Source organism: Carcharodon carcharias, chromosome 8 (genome assembly GCF_017639515.1).
Source record: "Carcharodon carcharias isolate sCarCar2 chromosome 8, sCarCar2.pri, whole genome shotgun sequence".
NCBI lineage: Eukaryota > Metazoa > Chordata > Chondrichthyes > Lamniformes > Lamnidae > Carcharodon > Carcharodon carcharias.
In genome coordinates, this window is record NC_054474.1 from 87710779 (window position 1) to 87737038 (window position 26260).

A 26260-nucleotide genomic window follows, 5' to 3' on the forward strand; every position below is an offset into this window, starting at 1 on the left:
CGCTATCCCTTACTGCTGCTGAGTTACCAAATCTCAGCTTAGATGATGCAGGGTGTGGGGGAGGGGAAGCGGGTTGAGGCGGGGGAGTGCTCCAGCTGGCCTCAGTGTCCCTGGACTAGACAGAGGAATGTAACTAAGCTGTGGTTCCTGTTCCTGATCTGTTATCGAATGGCTGCCATTGAAAAGTCCACTTCATTATTGGGTAAGGGCAAACTTGGGCTCAACTATGACAACCCCCTTGACAAAGTGACCCAATGACATTCAGATACATGAAAAACAGTCAGCTCAGTGAGATATCAGAAACTTATCATTGAAGATACTGAAGGAGGGGAAATAATAGCAACAAAACACGTGAGAGAAATCATGTTGAGGCATCAGGTGTCTCACCTGCCGGCTGGAGAGCCAGCGAGTGACCATGATGCCTCTTTTCGGGAAGGCCCGCTGAACCACAAGCTAATTGGGCAGTGGTGAAGCCACCGGCGGGCCTTTATCTGAAATCAAGATCCCAAGAGCAGAGTCTTGCCTACCAGGAGCTCAGCAACACCACTGCAGGGGCTGTGGCTTTTGCCGGATGGGCAGGCACCGGAGTATCAGGATCATGGACTGACCAGGCCACAGGTAAATAATGAGGGGCTGGTGGGGCTAGTTTCGCAGGGTGGGGATCATGGGGAGAAGGGTGCAGGGTGTGCTGGCTGCAAGGGCAGGGGATTGACTCTCAGCAGGACTCCCTCCCAATGTTGAGTGCATCGATCAGGCACTGAGTGCCTTTGAATGAGGGAACCTCACCCCCGGAGATAGTAAGCAACCCACACAGTTTACCGGTCATGCATACTACATGGAAATAGGCCCACCCATAACTGGGTTAATACCAGTGGAGGCATAATGAGGCCCTCAAGCAGTCATTAATTGGCCACTTAAGGACCTCAATAGGCTACGAGGTGGGAAGGCCCCTGGTCGACTTTCCTGCCCAGAGCTTATTTCCAGTGGAGGAAGGATGCTATTGGGGGAATCCAGTACACCACCATCTTGCCAAATTACATGCCCTTCCTGCCTACATGCTTGCCACCAGTTAGAGCGGAAGATTCCACCCCATAATACTAACAAGTACAGATTAGATGCACAAGTCTACTGAGTGCAGGAAATTCAGTGTCAAGCCTTCAACTTGCAGCCTTTTCATAGATCGTTCTACTTTCTTTTGACGGCTTCATATTGCAAACTTGTTCTTTCAGCATATCCAAGAGCTGGAGGCCACTCTGTACAATGCATTACAGCAGGACACAGTCATAAAGCTCGGTGAGTCTCTGACCGAGAAGCAGAAGGATGACTTGCGAACTGCTGTGGAGAAATTGAGACGTCAGATGCTAAGGAAGAGCAGGGAATATGACTGCCAAATCCTGCAGGAGAGAATGGAACTCCTGCAACAAGCACATCAGGTAAGATTTAGAATAAATAACATGTTTCCAAAATTCCACTGGTTTGGATAGCAGGTTTATTGGAGAAAAGGATGGGTCAGGATTTGGGAGGAAAGTGAATCCACTGCTTTTATACCATATTTAAGTTCTTCCCTAAGTTCTACCAGAGATGAGAAAGGATAAAAGGTATGCACTTTAGCTAAGGTGCAGCCACTTGCAGAAGAATGACTTGCATTTCTAGAAGCAACTTGCACAACCTCTGGACGTCCCAAAGCGCTTTATAGCTAATTGAGCATGTTTTTAATGTGGTCACTGATGTAATGGAGGAAACTACGCAAAGCTAAGTCCCAATAATAATGAGATAAATGACCAAATAATCCATTTTGGTGATGTTGGTTGAGGGATAGATATTGGCCAGAACTTCCCTGCCTTTCTTCAAAATAATGCAATGGGATCATTAATGTCTAAGGGTGTGATATATGAACATATGAATTAGGAGCAGGAGTAGGCCTCTCGGCCCTGGTTCCTTCTCCGCCATTCACTAAGATCATGGTTCATCTGATTGCAACCTTAACTCCAATTCCCACCTACCACTGATAACCTTGCACCCCCTTGCTTATCAAGAATCTATCTAGCTCTGCCTTAAAAATGTTCAAAGACTCTGCTTCCACCACCTTTTAAGGAAGAGAGTTCCAAAAACACACTATCCCTTGAAAGAAAAAAAATCTCCTCATCTCTGCCTTAAATGGGCAACCCCTCATTTTTAAACACTGACCCCTAGTTCTAGATTCTCCCACAAGAGATTCTCCCCATTACGGAGCCTTGGTTTAACATTTCATCAGAAAGGAGATACTTCTGACAATGCAGCCCTCCCTCAGTACTACACTGGAGAATGTTATTATCATTATTATTGTTATTATTGCCATTCACCCATCTCAGGAGATGATGGATTGCACCCCGGGTTTGTGTCACTTCTGTATTGAACATTGTTGTGGCTGCAGAGGCTGATTCATAAGTGGAGAATAATGTTTAGTCTTGGGTTTGGGATCTAGATGGGATTTCTTTAGGGTTTGGCTATTACTCTAAGAATGCTACCATAGAATGTTATTTGTAAAAACCATTCTTTTTACTTACAGATCTCTATACGTCTCAGTACTCTACATGAGGTTGTACTTCTGCTTCCCACCAGATATCAATCTCTTAGTCATTGTATCATAGTTACATTAGTAGTTACATCAGCATCAAGTGCTTCTGGTATTAACCCTTTACAAATAATAATGTCAGAAATCACCATTATTTTAGAGCTTGAGGTTGAGCATTACAAGGCCTTCCAGATTCTGTTGTGGTTTTCTCTGCCTACAAGAAGGGGATCCAACTGATCCTGAAAATTACAGAGAATATCTCGCTGATTCCAGTTGCGATTAAAATGGTTCTTTGAATTGTCATGGCATACGTATTGGGTCTTTTGGAGGCCTCTGGAGAAATCAGAAAATTAATGCAGGGTTTGGGTTTGGATCCCTGTGGAATGGGAAAATGGGGCCGGTACTGGCTTTATATGTGATTGCAGCACCAGGAAGCTCAGGGGAACCCAGGCACGGTGCCAGCATTGACTTTTTCACTTGTCTTTTGATTTTCATGTCATGTACATCTCTCATGTAAGCCGTCCCCAGACCCACTCCCCTTCTGCAATGACGCTTGGACTTTAGGATTTTATAGAGCACAAAATTGCATAGACACAGGGTACGACTCAACTACAATTTTGCTGTTTATTATAAATAAACATCTTAACACCCTAACACAAAACTCTAAGCTGCTTTAAATGATACAACACCTCAATTGGTTCGTCTGATTTAGATCCCTCCATGATTCGACCTCAGCTGCCAACCAAACACACATAGTCACCACGACTTATTAGGAAAAACCATTGGTTTTGCAAAGATTAAATGATTTTAGAATGTTATATGAATATGAGAATGTTATCAATATTGAATCAGATCCAACTCAGAAAGCAAATTCCCAACCATACTTAGTTCAGACCCAAACCCCCTTGACTTGGTCATTACCCTTAAGCTACTCTAACCTCTCAGCCCCAATACCCCTCAGATTTACGGATTTGGCTGATATTTTACAATCCTCCATACAGTTAGTCCTTCCAGTGAGTGCTGTTCCTCACCCCCCCTTCCTCGACTGCATTGCCAAACCCTTTGCTCTTGTCCTTTTTATGATGATCCTTACTGAAATATCATGGACACATTTCCTGAGGCCATCCTGCTGGATGATTAGTGCTTAGCACCTTCTTCAATCCTTCAAGTCTGTTCCAGACAGACCTACTCAGTGCTGAGCAAAAACAAAAATACCTGGAACAACTCAGCAGGTCTGACAGCATCTGCAGAGAGAGATACAGTTGATGTTTCGAGTCCGTAGGACCCTTCATCAGAACTAAGACATATAGAAATGAGATGAAATATAAGCTGGTAGAAGTGGGTGGGACAGGAGAGCTCGATTGGAGGCCAGTGATAGGAAGCCAAGAAGACACTGCCAAAGATGTCATAGACAAAAGGACAAAGGGGTGTTGATGGTAGTGACATTATCTAAAGGATGTGCTAATGGAGAGCATCAACAACCCTTTGTCCTTTTGTCTGTGACATCTTTGGCAGTGTCTTCTTGGCCTCCACCTATCACTGGCCTCCAATCGAGCTCTCCTGTTCCACCCACTTCTACCAGCTTATATTTCATCTCATTTATATATGTCTTAGTTCTGATGAAGGGTCATATGGACTCAAAACGTCAACTGTATCCCTCTTTGCAGATGCTGTCAGATCTGTTGAGTTTTTCCAGGTATTTTTGTTTTTGTTCTAGATTTCCAGCATCTGCAGTATTTTGCTTTTATTCTACTCCGTGCTGATGTTGTTTCCACAACTGAAGACAATGAATCCCACCAAGGTGAGGTATCCCTGGCTCCAAAGCTGTTCTTTATATGAAAGGTTTCTCTCCTTCCGTGACAGGAGTGAACGGATGTTGTCTGGGGCCATTTGGTTATGACAATGGCCTCTTTCATTTCTTAATTAGATTACATGATGGTGGTTATCTTGTGTTCACTACTGTGATGATGTCTTAAATTCCAGTCCTTTTAATAGCATCAGTTCTGTTGTGATGTTGGAATGCCTGAGATTAACCCCGGGCCCCACAATGTAGCCTGCCTCAGTGTGTTTTGTTTTGAGGCTGGGCTTTCATTCACAGTACTTGTGTCCGTGGGGGCTTTGGGGTTCTTCCAACACATTTTATACAGTCCAGTTGCAGGCGATTCTGATCCCATGCTCATTAGAAAATAGGCAACTATGAAGTAGCCGGAAAGATCTTGGATTTTATCTGGGTAGTGCCCTCCAGTTCCAAAATGTTTGTAAGAGTAAGTAGAGAGTCTGAACATGTCTCTGTCAAAAGATCAGTGTGAGGCAAGGTTATCTAGCTTTTCCCACCTGCCTTCATGTTGTATATAAAAAGGTATTGGATGATTTTGTCTATTCTGCACATCCTTGTCAGGGGAGGGGTATGAATTGGTCCTGAGGTAAATTGGAGAGGAGTTATAACTGTGGTTGCTTTTCTAGACTGACAGCCCCTTGGCTTCTCTCTTTGTCCTTTCAACAGCCTCTCCTAGTTTTCTACTTCAGAACAAAACAGCTTTTGTCCCTCTTTTTGGAACATTCTTTTCCAAAGATTGTCCAAGTTGTTTGTGCTTTGTACAAAATGTGGTGTCTGGAGAATTATCCCAAAGCTTTTTGGACCCAGGAAATGAAAACTAATTGCATTCTTCAAATGAAGCAGGATTTGAGATCCAAGATCATTGGATCTAGACGGAGGGAGAACAACGAAAGTTGAAAATCAGAAGAGACCGGGGAAGAAAATAGGACAGGGCAGAGAGAAAAAAGAGGGAAAAGAGCCCTTCATTTAACAGGAATACACTTTGGGACATTAATAATTTATACAAATTTTAATAATTGTACAAAAGCAAAGATTAAATGATTTTAGAATGTTGTGAGAATATGATCAATATTGAGTCATATCCAACTCAGAAAGCAAATCGCCCCAACACCACCCTCTCTTTAATTGCCTCTGATAGGGATTGATTTAGATTCCCACGGCAGCCATCACTGTGCCTGCTGGTTGTCCTAAGGAAGAGATGTGTGGCTTGTGTCAAAGCCTTCCGCTGCACCAGAGGGAAGTGAGATGGCACAGGAGAGTGGAAGGCCTGGCATCTAGGGCAGGCATAACCTCGCATCATTAATGTCAACCTGGATTTAATGCTGGAGGCCATGGTGGAGAGGAAGGATGTCCTTTTCCCAGATGGTGCCAGGAGGAGGCCACCTCATTGTGCAGCAGGAGCATCATCTCCCTCTGCCTTCAGTTCCTCCTCCTCTCTCACCTCCTGCTCCATCTCCAATGAGCTGTCTCCTTCCAAGTCTCACCATTCTCTAGATCCACACCTCTCTGGAGGGAGGAGTTATGGAGAATTTAACAGACCACTACAATGATTGACATACTTTCAGGAGGATATTGGAGTGCACTACCCAACTGGTCCAGGCAGCAGAATTGCATCTTTGGAAACCTGATGGCCTTCTCAATGGTTGTCTTACTGAGCAAATGGCATTGGTTGTATTGTCTAAGCACCTCTGTCTGGGGCTCCTGTGGAGGGGGAAGTAGTCATGTCTTCAAGGGATATCTCTTGTCTCCTACAATCCATATACACATATTTTGGGGGTGGAGTGAAAATCTGAGACAATATGGACTGTCAGATAAGTAAACACACATGCACAGATCAGTTGGATGTTGAGGGACTGGAAGCTCATCCTGTTGGCAGATTTTCATTGGCCAGTTTCTGGGTGCCTTGAAGAGCACATTGGCACAACTGATGATGTTTTGTGCCTGGGAAATCCAATGATAAAGGTGGAACCCAATGCCTTCTGCCCCTGCAAGACTGTGTCCATCAGCAGATGAGTGTGAGTCCAGCTCTGGCAAAGAAGGCATCAGTGAGCAGTGTTGCTCAGCCATTTTTGAAATGCCACTAAGGTCCACAGCTGATCCTTGGAAGGAGCCAGAAGTGAAGAATCTTAAGGCCATAGTGAGTTTGATGGCTACCAGCCAGGCATGGTAGGCAGTGTTGCGAGGTGTGGGGTCTTTGGCAAAAAGGGCAAGATGTCGGTGTCCATCTGTCTGGAGAATCACAGTCTCCTGTGGCACTGGTTCTGGCTCATCTCCAGGTAGCTCTATCTTTGGTGGTAGCTCCTCTGTTGAGGATATGACCTTCCTCTGCTGTACTCTCCTGATGTCTAGGGTTCTGCCCTTCCAATGAAGGCAGTTGTCCTTCATTGCCACGAGGCCCAAAATCTGACAGTCGTGACCCCATTGCCGGCTGGAGGCTTCTTTCTGGGCAGATGCCCATCCTACTGTGATTGGCAGCCATACCCCCAGTTCTTTTGACTCTACAATGCCAGGAGGTTCCTGACCCTGTCCAAAGCCTGAATGCTGACTCTCCCTGCCACCTGTGCAGCACCAATGGCATCCCCTTATAAAATTTCCTATCCTCCTATGCCCAGCTAACCATTTTATGGGGCTAGGGTGATGCCCTGGGGCAGCTTTGACTGTCTCCCCGCTGAGTACCCACCTCCTGTCAGCTGTTCTGGAAATGATAGCTTCTAAAATCTTTCCACAACCTCTCAACATGCCACCCTCCCCTTTCTACAAGCTCTGAATAAGCTTTTAAAACAAGTTTAACTGGCTTGGTATGGAAGAAGAGCAGGATTCCTGCATTTGTGCAAAGATCAGTGTGGCTAATGCTTCATGAATGGACTCTTCACCAACAAGATGTAGTCAGTAAATATCGCTCAAGTAAATAGAGTATACCAAAAAGACCTGCATTTGTATAGATCCTTTCATGACCTTGGGATGCCTCAAAGCACATCATAATCAATGAGGAACAAAAACAAAAATTGCTGGAAAAACTCAGCAGGTCTGACAGCATCTATGGAAAGGAAGACAGAGTTAATGTTTTGAGTCCGTATGACTCTTCATCAGAACTAAAGAGGAATAAGAAATGTGGTGAAATATAAGCTGTTTAAGGGGGGTGGGACAGGTGGAACTAGATAGAGGGCCAGTGATGGGTGGAGGCAAAAGAGAGATTACCAAAACAAACAAAAGGACAAAGAGGTGTAGACAGTAGTGATATTAGCTAAAGGATGTGCTAATGGTGACATTAAGGGTATAAAGCAGAATTAGCAAGTGACAGATGGCCCTAGTGGGGTGGTGTGGGGGAAAGGGATTGAAATAGGCTAAAAGGTGGAGAGAAAACAATGGATGGAAATAATTTTTAAAAATAATAGAAATAGGTGGGAAAAGAAAAATATATATATATATAAAAAATATAATAATTATTACAAAAAGGGGATCAAAAAGGGGGTGAGGATGGAGGAGAGAGTTCATGATCTGAAGATTTTGAACTCAATGTTAAGGCCAGAAGGCTGTGAAGTGCCTAATTGGAAAATGAGGTGCTGCTCCTCCAATTTTTAATGTGTCAGCCACTAATTGACCCAGAGGCGAGTTTGACGTCCAGTTAGGGGCATTGGGTGTTGAAAGGAGGTGGGAGTTAGGCATGGAACGATAGTAAAAGCAGCCATGACTGAGTTTGCTGTTGCCCTTTCAAATGGATGAGCAGGGGGAGCAGAGGGCTGGCGGCAGTTTAAACAGCCCTCCCCTGGCAGCCCTATGTTTTACTGATGCCTCCCTTGAAGCCCTGATCGAGGCTGTGGTAGACAGGAGAGCTGTACTCTTCCCTCCAACTGGAAGAAAATCTTCAGTGAGCCAGAGCAAACAGGCATGGAAAGAGGTGACCATGGCTGCCAACAGCCTCATGTCTCTCTCAAGAGTCCAAACATTCCTGACAAAATCAAGCCTCTCGGCTCTAGTGATGGAAATTATGAGCCACTGCTTGAACAAGAGAGCTTCACTCTCCCCTTTTATGTAATTTTTTCACACTACAGTCATGAGCACTAATGGCTCCCCACTATGTTCCTGACAGTTATGCTCAAACATGTCCCTGATCCTACTGTGTTCCCTGCGCTGGCCATTTGAAAATTACTAGAATTTGCTCCCCATTGTCCTAATGAACTCTGTAATGAGCTCAAGGAGCAATTAATTGGAGGTGTATGAACTGCTGGCTTCCCCCTCCCTTTGAAAATCTATGGCGTCGGGAATCATTGACGCCTACTCAGCGTGTGATTTTAAGGGCCTGTTCATTTCTGAGCTCACCTCCACATGCGATTGAAAATTCAGCCTATAATGTTCCAGATGTCAAACAGTTATCATGCAATTGCCTACAAAAAGCGAATACCCCCTGCATCCACAAATAGCCCCAACAACACCCTAGTCAAGAGAATCATTTTTGTTGCACCTGAGCAGGATCTATTTAAAATCTGTACAAATAACAGCTCAACTTAGTGGAAAACAGCTAATTTAAAATTAGGGATTCTTTGCAAGATTCAGAGTATAATTAGTTAGGTTTTATTTATGTTAGCATAATTCAAACAAGTGCAATTGAATCTGGTAAAATGTAATGGAGTCCTCAGTGTGATGCTAACAATAATAGGTAGTCAACATGTCATGGATTTAGTCTCATTCTGAAAATGATGTGCACTGCCTCTTTAAATAAGCAAATAATATGAGGGATTTTGTACTGCCTTTTAACTAACCAAATTGCATGAAGGATTTATGTTGTCTTTTTAAATAAACACATTGTATGAAGGGTTTTGCAATGTCTCTTTAAGCAAGTGGTATGAGGGATTTTGCAATGTCTCTTTAAATAAGCAGATAGTATGAGGGATTTTGTACACATGCCAACTTTGAATCCATGCAGTGAGCCGTTTCCTAACAGCGTCCTAAGCTTTTGGAAAGCCTTCACTGGCGTCTGCCTGGAGTGCATCACTTGTGCCTCTGAGCAGAATAGCATGTTATTGCCAACAATAAGATTTTATGAGAAAAACAGACGGGACAGATTGTAAATGTAATTGGCGCAATATAATTATATTTGTGAGCAAGAAAGTGACATGGAGAGATGGGTTTTTTAAAATCATAAATTAGTGGAAGTAACTGGAATTTGCCAGCTCTGGGTTTGTTTCCTGGATACCACAAGCTGTTGCCTGATATATTCAACATTTATTAAATTGGCAAATTGTCCATTATCTTACCTCAGTAACTTGCCCTATATGGTAATTCTTACCCAGGCCATTGATGAAAAGTACCATATTAAGATATTAAGGCTCCTTCCCAGACAATACAGGGTAGGGTGTGGTGGGCGAGTGGGGTTGTGGTTGGGGAAGGGGATGGGGGAAGAATTGGTGGACAAGACAATTCATATTATGATTTCCTTCCTTGTGATTGAAAGACAGAATAAGGTTTCAAAGCTAACACAGGTATGAAAATTAAGAGCAAGCAGAGAATTTGAACCTAATGACAGCACACTGAGGGGCTGATTCTCTTCTGCTTTGCATCTGAGGCACACTTATCTCCCAGCTTCAAGGCAAAAGAAAAAGTGGGGGGAAACAGCAATGCCAGGTTCCACCCTCTTTGTACTTCACATATACATCTGGAAGTTTCTCTGAGTGGGACTTTGGGCTTGAGGGCATGAATCTGCTGCAGACACAGACATGTAAATAGTTAATGAGGCAAGAGTGTCAGCACAGCACCCACCTCATTTTCTTGGGCCTTCACTGAGCAGAGCCTCAAACTAGCATTGCTCACACCAGTGGGCTTTTGTGTCTGTAACCAGCCCACTCAGACCAGATGACTGGAGAGGGGACAAAGAGCAAACACCTGGAGGCACCAGGAGCTGACTGCTGTTTCTGAAAGGCCCCGATGCTAACCAAATAATGGGCCAAATTTTTAAATAGCTACAGAGGTGGGGCGGGAGATGGATCAGCCCAGAATTTCCTACCACCGGTGCTGGTTTGTCAGCATAGTTTAGGCTCCACGCCATTTTTTTAACATGCTGGTTCAGGGGTGCTGATCACTACCCATCTGCAAGTGGCGGATAGCCAATTCTGCCTCTTATTAGGTCTATTAAGGGCACTGTGCAGCCACCAAGTGGAATTTTAAGGCCAAAACCCAGCTGATGAATGGAGGCAGCCTCCTGGTGACAGAGCAGGATTCCTCCTCCTGCCATTTTTAAACACCCAAAACTGTGGCTGTGATTACAAGATGGTCACAGCTGCAGCCATGGGCCACACTTCGGCAGCCTTGTCATCAGAATCCCTCCAATGTGTCAGTGCTGGAGGGCTTCCTATAGGCCCTCTAGCCTCGGGAGCCCACCTGCTATCCTCAGTTGGATTGCAAGTGCACTCTGGCCACTAATTGGCCTTGTCTTCAAAAACCGTGTTGGGCATCAGGCGTCAGGGGTCCCAACCCCAGAAGAAAAATCCAGCCCTAGCACTCCAGGCCATAATACACTGTCCCCTTCTGTTCTTGGGACACAATTGGAGGTTTGTTGCTGTGTCAAGGCCTTTTAAATTACCTGAACACTCAAATACGGATGGGTTTGAATGCTGGCTAGTGTTAAAATTGGAATAGTAAAAAAATCTTTTAGGCTTGCAGCTTCGTTAAACTACTTAAATAAGAGACCTGCCTCCTGAGTGCAGGTTAATCAACCACTCCTAGTCCTGCTTCCATTAAAGCTCAAAGCGGGAAGATTTGAAATAGGTTCGTTTTAAGTTTGATATTTTAAAAATTAGAGCTTTCCACCCGATACAAACCCATCTGTTTTTGTCATTAAAATTATTCCCATAGAGTCTCCAACAGGGATACTGAACTCATTTGAGTCTAAGTCTGGTGACCTTAGCTCGTGACTCTGGCTCTGGGACTGGCATTCCAAAATAAATACTAGTGACATTGCATCACCCAGTTCCAAGCAGTGCTGATATTTTACTATTGTCAGGAGTTTGCTAACACCAAAATAAAGGAACGGTACAAAGGCAAAACACTTCAGTTGCTGGAAATCCAAAATAAAAACAGAAAATGTGGGAAATACCCAGCAGGTCAGGCACCATCTGTGGAGAGAAGCAGAGTTACCAGGCAGAATTTAATGCCCTCCCCTGTGGCAAGTTTGGCAGGGGCATTTAATCAGGCAGGAGGGTGGTGGGTGGGGACCTCACTGCCTCATTGGCAGGCACTCAGTGCCTGATTGAGGGAGCTGGCTTTGGGAAGTGGGAGTCTGTTAAGAGCTACGCTTCTTCCCTTGCTGCCGACACCCTCCTCCTCAGTGACACTTCACTCTGTGATCCCCGTCTCGCCATCACTCACCAGTGGCCTGGGATCTAGTGACAATCCTGGGCTTCGGGTGGGTGTTGTACTGGCAGCAGTCACCACCTCCCCGCTGGAGCTGCTGTTCAATAGAGCTGCCAGCCTCTGATTGGCTGGCAGATCTCAGTGGGTGGGACTCTGCCCCTGGCCTTGATCCTGTGGAAGGACCACTACTGTCCAGTTAAGTGCCTGAGTGACACATGATGCAGCAGGCCTTCCCAAAAAGAGACAACATGGGGCTCTTGCTGACTCTCCAGCTGGCGGGAGAGACACCCTGTGGCCTCTATTAAATCCAGCCCAGCATTTTGATGACCCTTCATCATTGACCTGAAAAGTTAACCAAATGAAGGAGTTCCATATAAATTATTTGTTGGCTCTTTCCCACATACAACTTGCATGAAAGCCAGTACTACTCACAATGAAAATATACACTTTTACCTACGTCACTTGCCTTCTCTCACACTCCTGTCCAAGCTGCCTTACTCTCTCCTTCCTACATACCTAGTTCATATGTTATTCACATGTTCCTTTCATTGATCTCCCCTGGCTCATCACTGTGCGTGCCAAACAATTGGAAATTTAGGAGAAATTCCCTTGGTAAGTGGTGCTATGCAACCTTATCTTGATCTCCCAAGTTACACAGGTAGTGGCCCTTAGCACTGCCTGTCCCCAGGGAATCAAGGTAAATCTGCCCCCCCCCCCCCCACCCCCCAGGGTTGAATAAAGTGGATTTGGACCTGTAAGGAAGCAGAGGGAAGCTCAGGGCAGTGATGATGATCAATCGAGAAGCTGGATGTTCACAATCTCCAGAAGTGGGAAGAGCAGATGTGTGGTCCAGACTTGATTACGTTTGTGGTTAGGTGCAGATGTGATGATTTAAATAGGCCTGTTCTAGAATGGAATGTTTTGCTAAGGAAAGTTACAGAAAAGGAAGGACTCGCATATGTCTAGTACCTTCCATAGCTTCAGAATCTCTCAAAGCATTTCACAACCAATTAGCTGCTTTTGAAATGTAGGAAGTTTGGCAGTCAATTTATGCACAACAAGATCCCACAATCAGCAATGTGATAATGATCAGGTAACCTGGTTTAGCTTTTAATGTGCATAAATATTGACCAGGACACCAGGGAAGACTTCCCTGTTCTGTGAGAGTAGGCAGTATTAATGGTACATTAATTACATCGTCAGGATACACAGGTGAAAGGCATTGTTTAATAACAGTCCTGTGGGTGTACCTACACCACATGGACAGCTTGGCCGAAATAGCCAAGTGGTTATGGTACTGGGTTTGTAACCCCAAGATCAAGAGTTCAAATCTCACAATGGCAAACTATGAAACAATGTAACTTCATCTGAAACAGATGGAAACAGGTTTACTCAAAAAGAGTATCAAGAGTTCAAATCTCACAATGGCAAACCATGAAACAATGTAACTTCATCTGAAACAGATGGAAACGGGTTTGTACTCGAAAGAGTTACACCACATGGACTGCAGCAGTTCAAGGCGGCTCCCCACCACCTTCTCAATGGCAATTAGGGATGGGCAATAAGTGCTGGCCTAGCCAGCGATGCCTACATCCCATGAATGAATTTTTAAAAATAATAATATTCTCATAAATAAGGGATAGCTGGGATGCTGGGTGTGTTGGGGGGAGAGCTGTGAGACTGAACAAAGCCAATAAACACTCTCTATTAAGAAAAACTCTTGAGTCTTGGTCTCAGCTTCAACAACCCGCTTGGATCCTGTTAACAGGCAGGGCCTCAGTTTAATATCTTACCTGAAAGGCAACACAAGCATTCTGCCATTACTGACATTTGTTATTGTCCTGAGCGCTACCCTGAATTTTGTGTTCAAACCCACGGAGTGGAATATGAACTCATAACCTCCTTTCTCTGATGGAAGAGCTACCACAGAGCCATGGCTGATGATAGATTCAATGATACAAATGGACATTTTTCTGGAGCACAAATGTCACATTGTTGCGCAGAGAAAGTGGGGCTAAGGGCAGCTGTAAAACAACTTCTTGGGTTTTATGACCGTTTTATGTTCCTAAAATACTATATTCTAAAACCAGCATTGTAGCTCCCTTCAACCTGTTCTCAAACCCTAATGAACAGCATATCCCTCCGTAACTTCAAACTTTGTTAGATGACTACATTTCAAAGTAAACTTTGTTGATGATGAGAATATTATGATCGTTATTTTGAAAAAAAAGGAATGTGCAGCTTTTGTTCTAATTAAAAGCAATATTTTTAAACTAAGGAAGGGGATTTTGATGGGTGTGTAATGGTGATTCATTGTCACTGGAAAGCAGTGTTTGATGCTTTGGGGTATTGCCAACTTCATTCAGTCCTATCCAGCTCTACCTGTTCCCCCCCCACCCCCGCAACCTTAAACCAGTTTATATTTAATCTCTTTTCTATTTTTCCTTAGTTCTGATGAAGAGTCATTTGGACTCGAAGCGTTAACTGTATCCTTCTCCGCAGATGCTGTCAGACCTGCTGAGTTTTTCCAGGTATTTTTATTTTTGTTTTTGTTCACTCAGTGTGTATTTGGTTTTTCAGAGAATACGAGATCTGGAGGATAAAACTGATGTTCAGAAACGGCAAATCAAAGATCTAGAGGAAAAGGTGAGTTTTGTCAGTCCCCCGCCCACGGTCGGTGTTTCTCTTACCCAAAGAGAGACACTTATATGTGGGCTAATTTGTACACCCCGCATATCAGGAATTCAGTCGGTGAATGCAGTGAGCCCTGCTGGGTATTTCGATCATTATCAACAGAGAATCCTATGGGGCCTGCTGACCTCTGCATCTGAATTCATGATTCATGCTCCTTACATCCAATATTCTGTGCTCAGTTACCCTTCAGATGTGCAAGAATTGGAGAAACACACTTTAATAGCAATGGGAAGCACAACATCAGTTGCAAGGAGTAAAATAGAACCAAGGAAAGGTGTGATAATGCATACCTCTTTAACAGTATGAAAATGTGCATTCTAACTATCTAACTTTAGTATCTTTGATTAGTCTCCCCAACAACTGTTAAATTGTTATAATATTCCTTGAATATTTAATCTAACTGCAGAAAGGAAAGCACGCAGTGTTTGTGAGTGAGAATAACGTCATAATGTTGTGCAGTGTGTTTGTACCATTATCCCACAAATGCTGCTCACATCAAAACACTACTTGTTCTAAACATTTTGCTCTTCTTCTGTCTTTCCATTTTCTTTTCCGTTTGCAGTTTCTGTTTTTATTTTTGTTTTTCTCCCTTGCCTTTATCCTTTGGCCTTGATGTCAATGAGACTTCCCAATGAAGGTAAGTGACTCTACGATAAGTCTTTCTGTTGATATTGGACGGATGAACTGAATCAGACAGTTTAATTTTATATTTTAGTGCTCTCTGCGTTCATCCCTTCAGATCTCACAATCCCTATTCAGGTAGATAGGCAGGCTATGAGTTCCTTGGGCTTTTCACAATGCTATGATCCACCTTGTTAAAAGGGGCTTGAGAAGGATCTGACTAAGCAACCTTTAATTCCTTGTGGTGGAGGACATCATGCTCTCTGCTTGCTATCTATACTTGGCAGCATAGAGGAGGCCCACAAGCAACCATAAAAGTCCAAAACGCCAACACCCTATATTGGCAATTGCAATGGAGGGTTGACTAAAATCATCATTATCAATACAATCACATTTTGTGAACCTGCAGGAAAGTTCATCTAAATAGTAATACAGTTTTGGTTGAGTTCTTCAAAAAACACATGGTTAATTAACAGGTTAGTAATAGAATTTAAGGCTTGAGATAACACTTGATGGAAATAGTAGAATTCAAGAACACAGTACTTTCTGGGACATTGGGAATGTAACTGGAAAATTAAAGCAGCCAACCAGGGTTTAGGTCGCAATGGAGATGCTGAACATTCTTGAGTTTTTTTCAGTTTCCTCGGGGAGTTCAGAGCGATTTTGCAGACCTTTCCCTTGGGAGACTAAAATGATGGGTCTGAGTCCATAATGAAATTGAATTCATCGTCTGTACGTGATATAGGCTGAAGCCAAATGGCCTATTCTTATTCCACAATTTCGATGATTCCTAAGTTGTAAAATCTGTCCTTGAAACTGACCTTTTTGAAATACCCGAGTTGTGTAAAATACTAATCAAGTAGATAAAAAAATATATTTTCTACCTGCATATTGGACTACTAGCTTCTGGTTCTAAAGTGCCAAGGCAGAGACTTGAGAACCAAGACTTGACACTGGTTGCTGGGGTCAGTAAAGATAAAAGTGTTGAAATGAAACCATATCCAATATCTGCTTGTTTGCAATTCAAAACAAATTCAATGAGCATTCAGCTGTCTAAAGAGAACATTTTCTTTATTCCTTAATATAAGTAATCAAATAAAGGTACATTGGGTCTGAGTGGTATTGTTTTTATCCAATGTTCCTGTCCCATTCTGTCCTGAAGAAGTTCCTTCACTGGGAATGGTTCAAGGACAGTACCTCAGCCAAGAGGCCATTTTTCATGTGTGACCTTTGACTGGTGTTGGACTGGCAGGTTATCTGACTGCGAAGTTTATCAAAGCTGAAGATGACTGGCCCTCACCAGAGTTTCAGTAGGTTGTTGGAATAGTGGTGTTCCAGTTGCTGTGAAGTGATGAGAGGTGGGAGGTCTGAGGATTTTCCCTTCCATGACTGTGGCACTGTGGTCAATTGTTTCCGGTCTGACCTCCAGCTGAGATTAGCTAATTTAATACAGACCAGAGATAAAGTTTGGTTCCTTCATGGTCCATATGGCTTGGTGTCAAATATTTTACCTCTAAGTCCTTGGAATGTCTTTCTGGAGGTGGGGGTCGTGGTATTTGTGATAATAGGATTCCAGTTATGTGGAAAGGATATATTTTTTCAATGTTCTTTGTGTAATTAAATAAAAATTTACCACCAGAGCTCTTTTGATCCTTTGCCGTCTTTTCTTGCTCATATTTTAAATGACGGATGATAAAGATAACTTAGGATTTTTGGCTAAATGGCATAGACCATTTCTTAATATTCTGTTGCCGTTGTGTAAATTGAAATCTAACTTGAGTTTAGCTGTCACAAGATGGACAGTTTATTGTAAGCTACAGTCAACTTTAGTCAAAGACAGTTGTTGAGCAGAATGATAACCCAACAAAGCTTTTATTTTCTTTATTCTATCATGGGATGTTGGTGTCACTGGCAAGGCTGATTTATTGCCCATTCCTAATTGCCCTTAAACTGAGTGCCTTGTCCTGCAATGCCATTTCACAGGACGTTTGGGAGTCAAGCTACATTGCTGTAGGCCTGGAGTCACACTGGATTGCAGATTTCCTTCCCTAAAGGACATTTGTGAACTGGATGGGTTTTTACAACAATCAATGATAGCTGCCATGGTCACCATTACTGAGACTGGCTTTATATTCCAGATATATTAGCTGCCTTTAAATCCCACCAGTTGTGGTGGTTGGATTTGAATTCCTGTCCCTAGATCATTAGCCTGGACCTCTGGATTGTTAGTCCAGTGACATTACCACTACACCACCTTCTCGCCCTAAAAGCTTAATATAGGAAATAAAAATTGTCTCTCTCTACATTGAACAGTGTTCGTGTGGAGGATGGAGAATCTCCTAGGGACATACTTTCTTACACCAGTCAGCTAATTTTACAAATGCATGCATTCCATGTGGCATTTTGCCTGTGGATAGCAGACAGGAATTAGGGAGAATCTTTGTGCAAATTTTATCACTGGATATTTTGCTCTTGACTGGAAGATGTTGGCGAATTATACAGGTGTTCAGTGCACCTGTACTCAACTGGATTGTCCAGAATACCACCAAGGTGATGAGATTGCTGGTGTAGCGAAGAAGTTATTTCCAATGTACATATTCATTATAATGCCAGGGAAAATTAAGCTACCACTTTTTCTGCCAGCTTGGGCTGAATTTTAACATTTAAAAAAACAGGATGGATTTGAGTCACATGGCAGGTTAAAGTCTCAGATATCTGCTTCCCAGCCCAAACTCACCTCCATCTCATTCATTTCCAGTTTAATGTGAGGACTGAAGGTGTGTGGATGTCTAAACTGATTCAAGGTAGTGAGCCTCATTGTCATTTGGCTTTTGAACTTTAATTGTTGTCAGCTGGGTTTCTAAGGTATTGCAATCTGAACTTGGCCTCCTTCCTCAAGACAAGGACTTGTTAGATTTAGGAGTTAAGGCCTTCAGCTTGCTGGATCCAGGTGTGGCCTGAGGTACACCTGTGATCAAAGCAACCTCCCCCCACCCCCCCAGCCAAAAAAACCTCCCAGCCAGGCCTCAGTTCCCCATTACCACCAGCAGGTGCTGATTTTGTCCTGCCACTTTCCCTCCCACACCCCCTCCACCAAACCCAAGGCCTCTGATTCCCCTCCACCTAAGGCCTTCAATCTCCCTGTTCTCCCCAATGGCACCCAATATGCTCCCTCAGATCGTGGCGACCACCCCCCCCCCCCCCCCCCCCCCCCACTAGACCCAAATTTCAGGTACAGCTGTCAATTAGCCAGGTGGGGTCCCAATCACTGACATCATTAACATGCCGTGGAGATTTAATGAATGGCGGGTTCCCTCCAAATTTCTGACCAACCTGCTCCCTTTGAGTCAGGGCAGTAAATATTCTGCCCCTTATGTCAATTTGAACTGGCAGAATCCCTTTCCCAGTCCACACCCTCTTCAGTCTCAGTCCATTCCCTATGGGGGTTTTCCACAAGTGAGAACATTGATAGGTTGGGTGGAGAATTTGCTCGCAAGATGCAACCAGTACCTTGTGCACCTTTTCTTATCCCTATTTCACAATGAAATGAACAGGACATGAAGCTTGAGGCATCTTCAAAGAATCTTATAACAAAATCCTCTGACTGTATTGACTTGACTGATCAATATTAGTTGCTTATCTTTTGTCCCACTCTTGTAATGTTTTCCTAGATGTTGGAGCTAACAGCCTGGAGTTTCAGGTCTGGAATCCACATCCAGTCATTATCGGGCAAATTCCAAACTCCGAATAACTCAAATTGGTTAATACCTCAGATACACTTGACAAAATTCAGACCTTTTAGGATCAGTGTAGTTTTGCCCTTCCACAAATATAACCATTCAAGTCACCATTTTATCTCTTGCAACTTAAGTGCTATAGCCATTATAGCAGGTTTCCAATAAGCAATCTCCTTTTTCCACGAATAGTAAGGAACGCCCAATTCGCAGAACTTTATTCTCTGCTCATAATTAATCCAGCTCATGTTTCTTGTTTCCATAACCTGTTACCTCTGAATTGAGAGTGGTCTGTAGGACAACTGTTATTCTGTTCTCCAGCAACTAGTAGGGAGGTGGTAAGCGGCCACTTGACTGAAATCTATTCTTCTAATCTCTGATAGCCTGGTGGAGAGGTGTTGTGATAAGTATGGATTTAACTCAGCACGGGTAAGTAAACTTTCGGTGCTGCTGGTTGTTTGGAGAGTGTAAATGGTCTTGTGACATGTCGACAGCTGCTTGATTGAGAAGTTACCACCTGATTCCTGGTAGTTTAAAGGTGAAGATATGGCCAGTTAGTCATTTGCCTGGCAAAAAGTCAAAATAGGAACTTTTCTTATACAGGGCTCTTACTATACTTGAATCTTATATGTACAGTTTCATTGTCACTTAGGATCATTGGTACAAGTGGCTATCATTTTGATTGGGCTATCCCATGACTTCAACTTTGAGCTTCTCTGTATTATTCGGACCCAAATTCAGCATAGGTAAACCAGGCCCCAGAGCTGAATTTTCACCAAGCCGGGATATCTCGGGAGCCCTTTAAAAATGGCAGGCGGCTCCCAATTCTGGGATTTCTGACCCTGTTCCCGGGCTCTCTGATTTTTGGGACTCCCCTTAAAGGGTGCCATCTGGTTTGGGTTGTGAGCCCACACCTGGCATTCCTGACCTGGTCTGCTCCATTGTGGAGATTGACATGTCCTTCCCCTCCATAATTTTCATTGTGTTGGGCCAAGGTTTTTAAAGAATTGTGATCCATAGCCTTTCGGAGGACTCATGAACCCTAGTCTGCATGAGGGAACCTTTTAAAAGGTTGGTTCAAAAGGTCCTTCTTATGCCTCATATGCCAAGCAATGGCCCTCCACCTACCTCGCATGGCCCCTCATACGTCCTATGCCAATCTATGGTATGTCCATGCCCATATACACTGTATAGAACCAATGAACCCTGTGATGACAGTAGATGTGTAAAAAAAAAAGCTTTATAAAAAGTAATTCATTTGCAACTTTTCACTATGTTAAAAAGTTATTTCACCACAGGGTAATAAAAGTGTCAATCATCCAGACCCTTTAAAGTAACAATAGCACAACCCACAAGCCCTTGGAACCACTTACATTGTGAAACATTGTAAAATTGACTGCAGAGATCAGAGAGCCAGAGCTGTCAATCAAGCAATTTCTTGACTGGGGGGCAGCTGTTTCAACAAGAGTAATGGATGCCTGGGCTCTTAGCTAATGCTTTGCAGTGAAATTACTTTTTTTAACACAGCGGAAAGTTATGAATGAATTACATTTTTAAAAGTTTTTTTAACACATCCTACTGTAACTGTAGGGTTCATTGGTTCTATACAGTTTATAGTGGGTCAATGAGCATGGAAGTGCCATAGCTTGGCATAGGGGTATAAGGGATCATGGGGATTGGTGGGGAGCACAGCATAGCTTGCAATGGGGTGTGTGGGGGGCATAGCTTGGCATTGATGATATGAGGACCATGGAGGCTGGGCAGGGGGGCATGAGGTGGTATGGATGGGACATGGGGAATGTGTGTGAGGGATGAGGGCTGGAGGGCCTGTGTATTTTTATTTTAACTGGGACAAAGTCCTACCGCATCTAGGCGAACCTTTTAAACGACCCACCTCTATACCGGCAACGCCTGTGGCTGCCTCCGTCCTCTTTCTTGCATTGGCTGGCCCGATTCTAGCTCACATTGCACCCCACATTTGTCACCTCCTGGCAATGAAGATTTTTTTTGGGCATTTTCTCCCGAGGTGGTGGATAAGCATGCTGAGGAATTTTTCCAACTCACACTGCTTGCCTCAGTGATGAAAATTTAGGTCCTAAAGTCTGGATGAACTCATCTTTATCCCTATCTATTGCAGACTTACCCCTGTCTATAACTGACATTTCAGGCCTGGAGTATCTCATCATGTGATTGGAATTTACTTCCATATTGCAGAATAAAGCTGAAGTTAAAAACCTAAAGAGTAAAAATAAGGGCCATGGGTATAAAATTTGTGATAAGAGAGCTTAATGGTGGCTTTGTGGCTGGCATGTTCTCATTGAATTTTTCCAAATAGCATCATTACAAGTCATACATTTTGCATTTTGCAGGGTGCTGAATGGTTAAAATGCTTCCAGGTCAGTGAAGAGTTGATCTTGAATCATCCTATAGCTGACACTAACGGAAGTGAAGGAAAGCAGCCAAGATTATGCCTGAAGTCGTCTGCCTTCTTTGCCAGAACCACTACCCAAGATTTATTTTGCTCGACTCTCCCTACTGAAGAAAGTTGCAAGCTACAGTACCTGCTGCATTTAACTGCAACTGCAATGCAACTCAAGAGTATTTTGAAGCAAAATAATACCACATTAATGGCAATGATACACTAAAAGAAGTGTCTTAGACATAGAACCAAAGTGAAGAAAAACAGCTTATCCCTGCTGTGCAGGGGGACATTAAGATATCAAACTATCACTGCGTTCAGGACTAAAGGGTGGAAAAATCACAAAGGGGAATAACTTAAGATTACAAATTTGTAATCAGATTTCTCAGCGGAAAAACCTACTAGCAGTGATGAAGAGCAGAACTGAAACCATACAGGGTTAAAGAACATCATATAGATTTACAGGGATTCTATTTATTTCTTCAGCAATGGTATCACTGTTGAAGGCATTTCTTGACCTTGGAAAATGTAATACCTGTTTAGAAAGAAAGGAAGACTGCGTGAAACTTGGGGATTAAACCTCTGAGGAGAAGCTAAGTCGTTCATCAGGAGAAGCATGCCTGAAGACTCAGACGTTGAGGAGCTGTGGTAACATTTGTGTGGACGTTGTGTAAGTTTATGATGATTCAAGATCTGTCAATCTAAGTCCTTCTCTCATAGCTGTGAATATATTAACTCATTCATCATTACTTGTTACCAACTCTCAAACAAAGTTGGGCTTGACAGCCAAACTGACTATCCATGGTAAAATAGTGCAGTATGCTTTTCATTAATTACAGTGGGCTCAAAAGGTAAGTTGCCAAGGTCCTCATGGTTTTCTTCCAATTGAGTTGCTTCCTTTCTCATATTTCTGAAGAATATATGTTTACACTGCAGAGAACTTTCTGCATCACGGTTATGGTTATGGTTAGCGGAGAGCATACATATCACCTAGAGCTACTTCTGCTGTTGTGTAAACTTGTTTAGAATTGCACATGAAGAGCTTACAATTAGGTGAAAAGTAAATTAATTCTACTTTGATCTTCCAATACATGCTCTGATTCCTCAGAGTTTTTTTCTCTCTCATAATTATGATCCCTATTAATTTAGGCTACTTGATTTGCTGCAGTTTCGGTTTTACATTTCTTATAGTGTGGAAAAAATATCTAGTTCAGGAAGCAGAGATCCTGAGTAAATGCCACCCATGTATATTTTGTCATAAGGGTGGCATTTGCACATGAATTGAACAGTTTGGTAAGGTATAATTTCTGGATGTTGGGAAGAAAAGCTGTCATAATAACTGAGTTGGCTTGAGCATGTGGAGAACGGGATATTAAGAACAGGTGAATGACAGAAGAAAACCATAGAAATGGTTAAAGTTATACTTAATTGGAGGAAGAAAGTGTAGTGCAATGAAAGAAATGACTTTGTCACTAATTTATTTGAGGGCACAGTAATTGTGGAAATGAAAGGCATGCTTTATAGAGCAGTTCTGGACCTTATTGATAGGGGAAACCTCCTTTCTCTCTGGATCTGTTTATTGCACTGAGCTCCTCCTTTTCATTTAGAGATTTTCTTTCTTGAGTCTTGGTTTCTTGGTGCTTATTGTATTTCTAATCTCCTTCCAGCCTGCTTTGATTTGCTTTTGTATTTTCTGTTTTCTTATCTTACTAAGGGCTGTTGACTACAACTAGTTCAGTTAATAGCGAACCAGGCCTTAAATCAAAGTATTTCTTGAGCACAACAAGATTGAATTGCATGAAATGGGAGTGAAACATTTGGTACAGACCTTGGCTATGCTTATGTGCATGCCCAGACTCTGAGAACTGCCTGGGGTTAAGCAACCAATTGTAACTTACTCATCAACACCACCATATCTAAATCCTCGTGATGGTAGAGAGTTCCACTGTAGCCTCCTGGCATTGGGAAAGAAAAAAAAGTAAGGCTACTCAGGTCTGAAAATTTACATCAGCATGCAAAGGTTAAGTCTTTTTTAAAATCTCTACTTTTGTCTCCAGACAACTTCAAGATATATAATGATGAGCAATGCCATAGATGGTCCTAGATTCCCAGCTGACTTAATCTCTTGGTGGTGGCAATACCAGAGCATCCATATTCCTGCAGTAACAGAACTTTAGAGTATACCGTCTGTCTGTTCTCAAATTGCCAGAGAAGGTGTGAGAAGGCTGACATAAATTTGATCAACAATCTTGCTAGTGTAGAGGATGGAGATAGTTAGTTTGCTAATATTTTGCTCATAAAACAGTATATAGCCCATGCAATGTGCATCAGTATTGTGAAAGGAAAAATCAAGCGTGACACGTATATTTGCACTCTAGCAGAAAGGTGGAGAGGGGGACTGTTCCTACATCAAAGTTTATACAAAGTGGTTCCGCACAAAACCAGTGGAAAGAAAAACTTACATTTATATAGACCTTTGCCAAAGTGCTTTATAACTGTTGGAATACTTTTGAACTGTGGTCACTGTTGTGATGTAGAGAAACATGGCAGCCAATTTGCACACAGCAAGATCTCACAAACAGCAGTGAGATAATAACCAGATAACCTCTTTTAGTGTTGTTGCTTGAGGGATAAATATTGGCCAGGATGTTGGGGAGATCTTGCTTTCTTTTCTTTGAATAGTACAATATTCTCCTGAGAAGGCAGATGGGGTCTTGGTTAATGTCTCATCCAATAGATGGCACCTTTACAGTGCAGCAATTTCTGGTGATTTCAGGACATTATTTGATGAAGAACGGGGGAGTTCTTCTGACATGCTGACCAACATTTGTCCCTCAACCAATATCTAGGGCAGACCATCTGGCCATTATCTCATCGCTGCCTGTGGGAGCATGTTCTGTGCAAATTGGTTGCTGTGTTTTCAGTATTACAACAGTGAATCCACTTCACTAAGTATTTCGTTGGTTGGAAATTGCATTGGCACATCCTGAGGTTGTGAAAGGTGCTACAAAAATGCAAGTTCTTTCTATTACAAGTAACCTGCATTGGTTTTATCTTCTAGTGGTGCACTGCTTAAATATTTTAATTTTGGAATTGATAGTTTTACTGTACAATGTCAATAGAAAAAGGATACCTGAGATGAAGCAAAAAGGCTGAATGTATGAGAGATACAATTAAAGAAGTTGTTTTAATTTTGTACAACTGACGGCAGCCAATAGCAACATACCTGATGATCCAGGGTATTATTCGAAGAAGAAAAGCGCAGAATAAATATCATCATGACACTAAAGGAATTGCATGTTTTCATTTTTTTGAATATTTTCATTTATTAATAATAAAAAATATTGGAGATGAGAAAGTAGGCCTTTGACTAGATGGCATGGTTAGAGGCAGGATGGTATCTGATGAAACTTCCAGGAGCCTCCAGCCAAGGTTGGCAACCTTAGATGAACTGCATGAGGAATAAATGGTAGAAAACTTGAAAAGAAAGGAAGTTTTAGATTTCTTCCTTCAAATGTCTCACTGCCACACCTTGGAGTTAAATCTCAGCCCCAAAAACTGTTAGCAACTGAATCTGAGCCTTCAGACTTTGTTACTGTCCTTCCTCCCCACAACAGGTACTTCCAGTAATGACTGAGTTAGTACATTCAGCAGGAGTTGGGTGAATGATAAAAACTTGAATTAAGACATTATTTTGCAAAACTCAATTAAGTAATTAAAATGATAGCTTGCAGAAACTCTACCACAGATCTCTTGAATAATATCCGAGGGGTCTGCGATCAGATGTAACAAAATGTATTAATGTGTAGAGGAATATTAATGCCATGTTATGTTTATGAACGGTTATTTTTTTAATTTATTATCAGGACACTATTTAAACAAGTATTTAGTTGGAGTTTGTATAAAGAAATAAATGAGTTTTTCCTATAATCTCGCATTAATCTGTCTCTTTCTTTCCTTTGACCCTATCCTGTTTCCTGTGAGTGTCCTGTGTATTGACAATCCTCCACAGATTTACCTGTAGGAATGGGATTGTGAATACTTAATCAGAGCACTCTATCAGTGAATAAGGTAACTAAGTAGCTTGGTGGGTTAAGTTCAGTGGACAGAAATGTCCAGATTCAAATCTTGGTCTGAGCTGAGTTAGTTAATCACATCCAAGGGAGTTAGTGAAGTTCCACAATTGGCTCCTGAGGTCGTAAAAGTACAGAAAAGTAGAGTTAGGAATTCCACTGCTCATTGCTATCCAGAAAGGCAGTCCAAATATGGAGTAGATGTTGGGTGAGAGAAGGAAATAGGCTGGGCAGTCATTCCTTCTACAGTTGAATATATCTTATATGGTGTACATGGCCTCAGGCCACATCATGTACCACTGTATGGCAACAAGCACTGGTGCCTTTGGGGAGAAAACTGCTCCTAAAAATAACCTGATTGCATGAAACAATAATTGAATAATTTACCACTGCTCACAGAAGCCAAACTCAAAAGAACATGTACAAAGTTGCAGTTACGTTTTGTTTATGGTTGTTAATGTAAGGACTGGAGTGAAGATTTTACTGCAGTTATGTATAATAGGTTATGAGAGTATTCTTCAAAGGACATGCATGGAAAAACAGGGGACTGGATCTTGTAGTCAGTGGGGGAGTGGAGGCGTTTGCCACTGACAGTATGAAGAAGTAACCTGACCTTGGTCGTGGGCTGCAATGGGAACTTGCTCTCCTAGCTGCAGCATGGGTCCAATGGCAAAGTCAGTGGAGAAGTCTAGCAAGATGGTGCCTTGCTGGTGAAGTCACACACTGCAGCCTCCCCCCCGCCCCCCCCCAAAACCCCCACCCCCTCACCCTTGATGCTAAGAATTGAAGTCACATCCCTTGAGGTTTGAGTTTAGCTCAATGACAGGTAAGTGTTTCTTCACTTCTTAGACTTTCTTATTTGATGGCGGTGATGAAACTGTATATACATTTTAATTACAGCTCCCCACCCCTGGCACCACCGGTCTCCTCCCCCCGAGTATCCCTGGCACCCCCAGGTCCTCTCCACTTCGGCTCCTTGGC

At 42.7% G+C, this 26260-nt stretch overlaps 1 protein-coding gene across 6 annotated transcripts in view; it reads left to right on the top strand.

Moving 5' to 3' along the window:
• The window catches only part of LOC121281137 (janus kinase and microtubule-interacting protein 2-like), a 294067-nt gene that overhangs the window by 260770 nt on the left and 7037 nt on the right, over window positions 1-26260 (top strand). For 5 of the 6 annotated variants that reach the window (XM_041193858.1, XM_041193856.1, XM_041193860.1 and 2 more), the window contains 3 exons: window positions 1230-1433; window positions 14319-14384; window positions 21157-25110. In XM_041193858.1, coding sequence (XP_041049792.1) covers window positions 1230-1433; window positions 14319-14384; window positions 21157-21432 — 546 coding nt within the window. In that variant the 3' untranslated portion in view covers window positions 21433-25110. Of the gene's footprint in view, window positions 1-1229; window positions 1434-14318; window positions 14385-21156; window positions 25111-26260 lie in introns of those variants that run through there. The other variant, XR_005943821.1, reaches the window with a different exon arrangement.